At 38.0% G+C, this 11,074-nt stretch overlaps 1 protein-coding gene across 3 annotated transcripts in view; it reads right to left on the bottom strand.

Moving 5' to 3' along the window:
• The window catches only part of COG6 (component of oligomeric golgi complex 6), an 86,954-nt gene extending 76,111 nt beyond the window's left edge, over window positions 1-10,843 (bottom strand). For all 3 annotated transcript variants that reach the window (XM_006154205.3, XM_006154206.3, XM_006154207.2), the window contains exons 1-3: window positions 10,636-10,843; window positions 5,475-5,618; window positions 1,569-1,640 (exon numbers count right to left, since the gene is read on the bottom strand). In XM_006154205.3, the coding sequence (XP_006154267.1) occupies window positions 1,569-1,640; window positions 5,475-5,618; window positions 10,636-10,788 (369 nt within the window). In that variant the 5' untranslated portion in view covers window positions 10,789-10,843. The remainder of the gene's footprint in view (window positions 1-1,568; window positions 1,641-5,474; window positions 5,619-10,635) is intronic.
• Between the last annotated feature and the right edge of the window lie 231 nt (window positions 10,844-11,074).

Below are 11,074 nucleotides of genomic sequence, written 5' to 3'. Positions count from 1 at the left end.
ACATAAACTAATCTTCAATGAAGTTAGTATAAAAAAGGAAGGAAAAATAGGCTTACTTCACTGTAGAGCAAAAAACAGAATGGGGGTGGCACAAAGAAAATAAAAAGGACAAAACAGAAGAAACCACTTTGGTTGTGATTTAAAATATTTACAAACTATTTTAAAAATAGTATAAATAGGATAAATACACTTTGAACTTTGTACACTTAAAAAAAGCTGTGAGAACACAATATAATATAATCAAGGGTAAGAATGAGAAAAGAAGCAATATTGCCTAAAGACAGGAAACAAAGTGATCTAATATAACAAAAAATACATTCATATTGTAAAATAAACACAGGAGTGTAATAAAACCTTAAAGAGTATAATTTGAAAAAACTGCAGTAACTCACGGAAAGTAAAAGATGAGATAAGGAAAAAAAAAAATGGTCAAACAAAACCAAGTGAACCAATAAAATTAGTATGTGTAAAAAAAATATGAAATGGCAATAATAGTTAGCAAATATTATAAAATTCTTTAAATATTATAAAATTCACAATGATCTAAAGATTAGACTAATAGACTACATATATGTCAATGATATCGGATATATTTTAAAGAAGGCTAGGAATGGTAAAATATTAAAAGAACAGGAAATTGACCAGTCCGATAGAATATACTCTGGTTAATCTTCGGAATATACAGATTAGTGATTCTTCTTAGAATCACTGTTGCTGCCAACGGTTCCAAAAGAATCTTATAGATCTAAAGTTGGAATTAAACATGTGAAGGTAGCAGACATAATCTTGACTGATCCTTAGGAGGAACCTATTCTATGCCTCTTCTAAAAAAATCTACATGAATGAGGGTAACTGGATTAAATGCTGATTCTGCAGTCAAACCAGAGGTTTAGAACTACTTCAATATACAGACCTAAAATTATATATGTTTTTTAGGATAATTTTCTTAGGCTAAATATAAATCAAAATGAAGGCCAATCTTTATAAGGCACAGCTTTAGTTTGAACTTATTCCTAAAGTTTTCTACTAAATTGGAAGATTTCTCAAAATTTTACACAACTCTTTACTGACTATACTAAAACATAAAGGTTTCAGGAGTCAACCAAGCAATATTAGTAAGTCATCAGCCAGGGCCAGCAGGTGACACAGTAGTTAAGGTACTAGACTCCCACATGCCCCACTATAGTTTGAATCCCAGTCCTGGTGGCTTGAAAACCATGCCAGGCTTGTGTGCATGCATGCCCATAAACCCAAGAGGAGAATGGAGGCAAAAGGACTGCTGTACGGCCATCCTCTGGGAGGATCCTTCTCACCATCTCTCTCTGTCTCTCTGTCTCTCTCTCGGACAAGCACACACACCTTAGAGCAAAAATATTTTTTTAAAAAAAAGCTATCAGACAAAGAAATACAAAGGTATGCATAATTTTTTCATTCTGAGTAAAAAAATTAAATTTTAATTTAATCATAATTCTGGCAGGGTGTAATACATTAGATATCCGTATTCTTTGTAGACCTATCTAACAATGTTCGAATTCTTTGTACGGGAAAACCTGACCATTATGTAGTACCTGAAGGCGACTTGTCATATCTTGACAACAGTTGCTCATTGCTTGAACATCTTCATTTATGCTTTCGAGTTCCTGAAAAAAGTAACATCCAACATTATATATGCTATAGAGAATTTCTCTTCTTTTAGCCAAATCTTTTCTTTTAATTTAATGAGTTTTGTTTGTCAAGTTCTGACAAGAGATCCCAAATTTAAAATTGAAAATGAATAAAAAGAATAATATCTAGTGTTAGAAAGGTGTAAAGAACTTAGTCCACTCCTTTTGGGGTATTACAATATTACAATAAGAAAATGGCAAATGTTTTAAAAATACAAATACCTCTTTACTCACTATGGTAATATTAAGAATTTATCCTATAGAATTAATTGGATCAAGTGTGAATAATATACATATAGGAATGATTAACCCACAGTTGCCTAAAACTAATGAACACATAAAAGAAATGCAATTACATAATGGAAATCTATGCATATATTAACAATGACAATGTATATACATGTTTATGAAAAGGTGTCTACATAAAGTAAAAGAGTTATAATACATATATTCTCATTTTTTAGAAAAAATACATATTAATATATAGAAGAACACAAGCAAGAACACACAATACTGACAAAGCTATTTTGAATGATGAGATCATACATAATTATTTCTACTTCTCACCTTATTATCTAACTTTTCTATATTATTTTCTAAATTTTAATTAATAAAAAAAGCAAATTTGAAAAATAAATAAACAGTGTCTCCTCCTATCTTGTTAAAAGTAATCACATATTGTGATCAGCAGATGGCTTAATGGTTATGCCGCTGAATTCCCATGTGGTTGATTGCAGTTCAAGTCCTGGACGGGTTGGCTTGAAACTCATGTCAGAGAACCAGCAGATGGAATAATGGTTATGTTGCTGGACTCCCACATAGTTAACCATGGTTCAAATCCTAGACCCGGCAACTCATGCTGGGTATGTGTGAATGCATTCCCAAAATCCTGAGAACAGAATGGAGGAGAAGGGATTGCAACATGGCCACCCATCCTGGGGGTGATTTCTTGCGTTCTGTCTCTCTGTCTCAATGTCTCTGGTGAGCACACACGTCCTATAGCAAAAATCTCTAAAAACAAAACAAAACAAACAAACAAACAAAAAACGCAATAAAAAACAACTTACACCGAGTGCATGTGTAAGTCTGCCTAAAATCCTGAGAGGAGACTGGAGGAGAAGAGATTGCAGTGTGGCCATCCCCTCTGGGAGGTGATTTCTCACTTTCTGTTTCTGGCTCTCTCTGTTTCTCGGTGAATGCACAGGTCCTACAAAAATATCTCTTTTAAAAGAAAAAGTAATCGCATTTTAAATCATGTGAAAAATCAGATAATTTTCTCTGTAGCATTTCTTCCTCCAGCTCCCTCCACATGTGCATGAATTTAACTGGTCTTTTAATACTAGCATTAATTAATGCTCTTAACGAATATGTCTTACCTACTTCTTTTTTACTACTGAAACAGTCACTATTTTAGTTCAGATCAATTGTTATCTCTTGAAGGACTGATAAAAACATCTTCCATGGGACCAGTAGTTAGCATAACGGCTATGTCACTGAACTCCCATGTAGTCGACCATGGTTCGAGTCCCGGATCCAGTGGCTTAAACTCACACCAGGCGTGTGTGCCCAAGATCCCAAGAGGAGAATGGAGAAGGGATTGCGGTGTGGCCATCCCCCCAAGGGGGTGATTTCTCGCTTTCTATCTCTCTGTCTCTGTCTTCCTGGCGAGCACTCGCACCCTATAGCAAAAAACTTTCCCCCAAAAAAAAAAAAAAAAATCTTCCAACAGGTCTCTCAGATGCTAAAATCAGCCCCTCTAAACCATCTTTACTCGTTACTAAACCAATATTATTAAATGTTATATAAAATTATGAGGATATTTCAAAATGTTCATGGATGAAAACAGGGTAAAAGTACAAGTTTATTTTGGTGTAAGACATTTTTGAAATCCATGCATAAATTTTTCATAATACATACTTTCCATGACTTTTTGAAGACTCCCCATCTAATCATATGACATTTAGCTTCATCATAAACTACTATCTTCTTTTACCCAATTCAATTCAGTGCCACACAACAGAAAAATATGCAAGGAAGGACAGTTTTGGTGAGAGACAATCCCTGACAAATAACACGGCAGTTTTGTGAAGGTATGGCCAATCAGGGCAAGAGTACGAAAGCAGTCAAGCAAAACTATAAACACAATGTGAGGACAAACTACAGTTAGGAAATCACTTACAAGAATAGGAGCACAAATCTTAGATCTAGAATTGAGATTTTTCTCTCCTTAGATCTAGAATTAAGGTTTTTCCTCTATAAAGAACTCTGAACTATAAGAATCCTAGCATCAGACACGTTATCTTCATGTTTTTATCATAAATAGAACATGAGTCAAATTAAACCAAGTCCTAAGCTGCTTTGAGGTGAACCGTAAAATGCAAGATTTCAAAATATTCATTAATATCAGCAACAGCAGATATCTAAGCAAACTAATCTTAGCATTTCTTTAAATCTCATTGTACAATCTATTAGGTTATTGGGAAAGTCATGATGTATTTTTCTGTGTTTTTCTATGCAAAAATGCATCACGACTTTCCCAACAACCCAATAATAAGATGTACTATGACATCATCAGTGAACTAGATCAAGAATAAGTACTCTTAATATTTACGTTCACTATAATGGCACATTAAATGGATTTGAGCTGTGAAAATAATAGAAATCACCTCCTATTAATATATCCTCTAAATGCAAAGGTTTACTAAAATGTAATTCAAGAGCCCTTACATTGCTTCCAAAGTCTTTATTTGAATTTACAGTGAACTATATTTTTCCCCCCAGGTAAGCAAAGACATAGCTTGTAAAATATGCCTGGCATAAAAAAAATTAAGAACTCTTTTATTATGAAAATTTTTCAAAAATATTGAAAAGCTGAGACACAAATGCCTACGTATTCATCACCTGGCTTCAACAATTACCAACTCATGGCCATGCTTGTTTCAACTATCTCTCTATAGTACCTTCTTTGTCCCTATTTTAGTTTGCGTATCCCCATGTAAACTTATGATGCAATCTGACACCCAACACAACAGTGCTAAATGGAACCTAGTTAAAGGTGCTTAGGACATGAGGGCAGATCTCTCATGACTAGATTAAGGCCATCTGTAGGAGGGAACATGTTCTAATTAATTAGTTCCCCGCCAGTGTGGATTATCTTAAAGCTGGCCAGCCATGGGCACATCTCTCATTTGCACATACCCACTACCCTTTCTGCTACAGAGTGAAACACCATATGGACCCTGACCAGAACTAAACACACGCCAGTGCCATGCTATTGGACTCTCCAGCCCACAGAATCAGGAGCCAAATAAATCTCTTATTTATAAATCGAGTCTCAGGTATTCTGTTACAACAACACAAGTAAACTAAGTTTTGGTCTCTCTCTCCTACAAACTGCACTATTGTGAAGCAATTCCAGATATCATCATCATCCATAAATATATGGTATATACTTCTAAGATGATTATAAAAATAAACCTAATACCATTTTCATATCTAAACATTTAATAGTAATGTTCTATTAGAAAACCATTTGGAGAAATGCTATTATTTTTGTTGAAAAAGCAAAAATTCTTAATATCCTAGAATAAATATTGCAACTTTCTAAGAACATGCATTAATGGAGGTCACAGATTCAGAAATCACATTAATGCAAATGAAGACTTAGCTGCAGTAGGAATACGCAGTTCTCTATTTGAACACGGTAAATAAATAGCAACATACAAATCTAATTCAAAAAACTTCTTAGCACAGATTCAGACTAACTTATAGTAAGTTCTCCATAAATGCTAAATGGAAAAGTTTACATACCTCCTTGACTTCCTTGAATATGCTTACAAATTCTTCATTGATAGCTAAACTTCTACGTTCAATATCTCCACGTAAATTTCTCCGGGTCCGCAAACTATTTTCAACAAAAAAGGTTGAAAGTGCCTTGAGAGCCTCCAACATCTCCTACACAATTGGTAACAGAAGAACATTAATGGGACTAATTTGAAATGCTTTCCTATCTCAAACAAAATGTAATTAAAAATCATTTTCAAATCATTTGTTTCCAGTAAACAATCCAAAAAATAATAGATGACCTTCAAATTACTGAACAGTAAACTTATTTCCAGAACACAGTAAGGGTAAAATTACTTATATATCTAATAGTGTATGTGTGTTTGTGTAAACATACATGTGTTTCTGTGTGTGCATGTGGGCATGCATGTAGGTATACACAGAAGGCCATTTACTAAAGAATTGTTAGAACTGCAAAGATTGGAAATAACATAATGTTCATCTAAGAGGGTTTGACTAAATAAAATATTTTCTTCATTTTAAAAAGGAAGAAATTCTTTAAAATACTTACATAGTGTGCACTTTGAGAACTTTAAAATTGAAACAGCCAGGTCATAGAAACAGTTATAATACAGATATTTAAAAATGAAAAGAAATACATAGATGCACATTTACTTGTAAGTATATAAACTCTATCTAGACAGATCTATATAAAAAAATAAGTACAACTGGAAGCAAAACTTAGAGGAGCTTAGAGAATACCACTTCCCTGAAGAGACCGAACTAAAGTGTAAGTAGTAGGAAAGAGCTAGACATGGGAGCAAAACTTCCCACAGATGCAAGAAAAGGAGTACAGAGACCCCAGAGCAAGCTCAGCTGCAGGGGCACAGTGCGAAAGCCATATGAAAATCAGGATTCAGTTCTTCGGTTGACCTATACATGCTAAGTGATTGTGACATGAGACCCTGTTGAGGGTACCTACCTTTCTCTCTTTTATGAAATAAATAAATAAAACAAAATAAAACCTTAAAGCAGTAAAAAGAAGGCCAGTGTGACTAAAGCTATGGGAAACTATTAGAAGGGATTTTTGTTTGTTTGTTTTAGGTTTTTGACAACAGGTGCATGCACTGGCCAGAGAGAAACAAGGATAGGGAAAGTGATAAATCTTCCAAGGAGAATGGCCATGGTGCAATCTCTCCTCTTCCATTCTTCTCCTGGAATTTTGGGCATGCACACACACACAACTGGTGTGATTTTCAAGCTGCCAGGTCCAGAACTTGAACTGTGGTCAGCCATGGGGAATCTAGTGCCTTAACCACCATACCAGTTGCTGCCCCCCACTAGAGGCTTTAAAAGCAGAAAACGGACTAATAGATGGCATAATGGTTACGTCACTGGACTCCCATGTAGTAGCTCACAGTTTGAATCCCAGACCGAGAGGTTTGAAACTCATGCCAGGTACCTGTGCGTGTGCATGCCCAAAATCCCAAGAGGAGAATAAAGGAGAAAAGATTCTGGTATGACCATGCCCTGGTCGGAGGGCGGGGGGTTTCTCCCTTTCTGTCTCTCTGGCAAAAGCATGCATCCAATAGCAAAAAATCTCTTAAAACATTTAAAACAGGAAAGAATATGATGTGCTTCATATGTTTAAATTTTTATTCCTTCTAAAAATGGATGACATAGGGGGGGAAAGAAAGAAAGCTGGTAGGGAGGGACCGGCAGATGGCATAATGGTTAAGTCGCTAGAATGCCATGTGGTTGATGATGGTTTGAGTCCTGGACCCAGCTGCTTAAAAATCATGCCGAGCACACATGTGTGTGTGCCCAGATCCCAAAAGGAGAATGGAAGAAAACTGATAGCAGCGGGGTCATCCTTCCTGAGTCATACATTTCTCACTTTCTGTCTCAGTCTCTCCAGCAAGTGCATGTGCTCTATAATCGCTCTCAAAAAAAAAAATAATAATAATAATAATTGGGGCCAGCAGTTAGTGTAATGGCAATGTCGCTGGACTCCCACATAGTCGACCACGGTTCGAGTCCCAGACCCGGTGGCTTAAATTCACACCGGGCGCGTGTGCATGCGTGCCCAAGATCCCGAGAGGAGACTGGAGGAGAAGGGATTGCAGCGTGGCCATCCCCCCTGGGGGGTGACTTCTCACTTTCTATCTCTCTATCTCTCTCTGTCTGGTGAGCACACACACCCTATAGCAAAAACCTCTCCAAAAAAATAATAATAATAATAATAATAATAATAATAAAAAGGAAGGAAGCAGGTAGGGAAGCTAAAATAATACAAGTAAGATTTGATACTATCTTAGACAAATGGTAGAAATGAAGAAAAAGAGACATTCCAAAACATTTTTGTCAAAGTAGAACCTATTGAATTTAATAGGCTGGATGTGGAATGTGATAAAAATGACAGGAACCAAAAATTACTTATACAATTCTTGCTCGAACAGGTAAATTACAATGGCCTTCACTCACAGTGAAGGTAGAATGAGAGTGAGGAAAAATCCAATGTCCTAAGGCCTCGTTCAAAGCAATAGTCAGTTCAAAGATGTAGTTTGGCCCATGTTATGTTGTCTATATTATATCTTTATTATATATTATTTTTACATTATCTTATATTTTAATAAAGATAATATGTCATCTTTATTATATATTATGTCCATATAATATCTATATTATATAGTTGTCTATATTATATCTCTAGTTAAATACATGGCCATAACATTAACCATGTATTTAACTAGAGATATAATACAGACAACTGATTCTACAAATCTGGAGGTTTGCAGAGATGGAAGGAACAGATTTATATATTTTAAGGTCATTAGCTAGGGAGTCATTACTTTTTTTGGCCACTTAAAACCATAAAACTAAGAGTTCTCCTACAGAAAGACTATGGATAGGGGAAAGAGCAGAGAACAAGCCTGGGACAACCCACTAGTACCCTAAATTCTACAGATGCAAATTCCTCCACTTGAACTAATGCATATTTTAACAGGTTTGTCTGTCCATGACTCTGTTAAAATAATATTTCAGAGACCAGCAGGTGGCAATGGTGGTTAAGCCTGATGGATTCCCACACTGCTGACTGCCAGGTGAGTCCCAGTCCCAGTGGCTTGAAAACCACTCCAGGCACATGTGTATACGTGCCCAAAATCCCAAGAGGAGAATAATGGAGAAGGAATTGCAACATGATCATCCTCCTAGGGGCTGATTTCTCACTTTCCCTTTCTCTGTCTCCTCTCTGTGGTGAGTACACACAACCCATGGTCAAAACCTCAGTGTGCATATATACATATTGCCTGGATTGTCAAAAATATGAAAACTATTTAAATTTAATTTATGATTTAAGAGAGAAAAAAGGGACAGTCCATGGCTTGCTGGTTAAGACAGCTGGATCCAATGGCCAACTACAAAGTTTGAGTCCCAAATCTAGTACCCCGAGAAACATGCCAGACAAGTGTGTGTGTGCATGCCCAAAATCCCAAAAGGACAGGGAAATAGAGAAGGGATTGTGGCGACCATGCTCCCTATAGGGGATGCTTTCTTGCTTCCCTTCCTTTTCTTTCTCTCTCTCTCTCTCTCTCTCTCTCTCTCTCTCTTCTCTCGTGAGCACAGGTGCCCTCTGGCAAAAAAAAAAAAAAGGCAAAACTATGTTTACAAATACAAACAACTTAAACAAAAAATAAACAAATAAATAAAATGAAGCAGTTTCTTCTGACTACAACCTTACAGCATCCTAAGACCTGATTCAAAAGAGTAGTCAGTAAACACTAAATGAACAAAATCACACAGACTTGAGTGTAAATATAGCTCCACTAGTTAGTAATTATATGACTTAACCTAGCTGCATTCTCTCCATGCCTTATTTTTCTCATGGGTAAAAAGGAGATAATATTATCTACATTAGAATGATCTACTGAGATAATAAATATCAATATTAGATATACTAAACACAATAAACTTCATGATATAATTAACACTTATTAAGAAACAGTAAGTTTATGTTCAGGACTTCACCTGGTTTTCCTTACTGAGTCCTTACAACACTCCTGACAAAGTCATTAACAATAATGTATTCCTAAACAGAAATTTAGAAAAATTAAGAAGACATACGCAAATCACAATGCACAAATGTGGTGGTTATATCTAACAAGCTGTGGCTGCAGAGCCCTTCCTTCTTACTTGTTATGTTATAATGTTATTTTACACACAGGAATCAAATTCTTACTGACAGTTTATTTTTAGTAACCTACATATTCACCAATACAATTTTTACTGTTTATATATATATTTTTTTCCTTTTGCTATACTAGCATGGCCAATTCAACTAGGGACTCAGTGACAGAGAGGAGAATGCAAGCTATGACAATACAGGAAAGTTGAAGTTTCAGGAGAGACATGGGTGAGCAGTGGACACTGTCTTGTTAAAAAAATAATATCAGCATTACAGCCAGCAGGTGGTGAGGTGGTTAAGGCGCTGGAGTAGCACATTGCTGACTACGGTTCAAGTGTCAGACCTGGCGGCTTGCTTTCTCACTTTCCCTCTCTTTCTGTGGGTCTCTCAGGACAAAAAAAAAAAAAAGTAATAATTAAAATGAAATAATTTTAAAAAACAATCGGCATGAGCCCACAAATCATAGACAGTGCTTAGTTAACAACAAAGCAGATTGATGAGTTCAGCTGAGCCGAAGTACTATAAAAGGGGCAAGGCTGTACCTACTGTTTCGGCTGCAAATTACTGTTGTTTCACCTGTTGCGTGGACATGCACTCATTCATGCCCACCACTGTTATGTTCCTCCTAAGCCCATTCACACTGTCCTATTTCGGAATCAGCCCTTTGCTTCGGCTTCTCATCCTGTACTGTGCTCGCCTTTTCACCCTGCTCAGACCCGGAATGTGCCCTGGGTCCGGGAGTCCGGAGTAGAGTCCTCTTCCAAACACCGCCGTTCACGTCCCAGATGCAGGGTCTTCCAGGGGCCTTTCTAAATAGGGATAATGACATCCAGGAAACCCCTAGTGTTTCCTGGTGCTCCCGGGCTCCTCCTTCTCACCCGTCCCGCCGGTCCTCCAGTGTGGGGTCGCTGGGTACGAGGGAGAGGACCGTGGGTGTGGGACAGACGCCGGCCCCGGCGCGGTTCGGCCCCGCAGCCCCCGGCCCGGCCCAGCCTGGGCTACCTTGTCGTTATCCAGCCGCGTCTCCAGGATTTTATGCAACTTGCGTGACAGCGGGTTGTTGGACTGCGCCGAGGTCCCGCCTGCGCCATTGGTGAGGCCGTTGGCAGCTCCGGACGCCGGCACTGCGACCACTTCCCCGCTAGCCTCAGCCATTGCGCCGAGCGTCCCACCCCCAGGGGCCGCGCCGCCAACTCAGCTCTAGGTAGAGACCCCGCCCGCAGCGAGTACTGCGCTTGCGCACAGCCTGCCGCGCATGCGCCCAGGCGCGGCGGGCTGCGTTGGGACAGCCTCCTGCTCCTAGGAGTCAGCGATAGCAAAGCTGCAGGAGAGCGGGGCGCGAGTCGGGTGGGTTGGCCTTTTGTGGGATTGAAGGGGATCTGGGAGCTCTGAGCCTGTAATGTTCTGAGCTGACTAACATACATAAATGCACCCAGACCTG

The sequence above is a fragment of the Tupaia chinensis genome, unplaced genomic scaffold (genome assembly GCF_000334495.1).
Source record: "Tupaia chinensis unplaced genomic scaffold, TupChi_1.0 Scaffold000402_1, whole genome shotgun sequence".
Lineage (NCBI taxonomy): Eukaryota > Metazoa > Chordata > Mammalia > Scandentia > Tupaiidae > Tupaia > Tupaia belangeri.
Note: the sequence above shows the minus strand (reverse complement) of the source record. Positions and strands in the feature narration are given on the sequence as shown.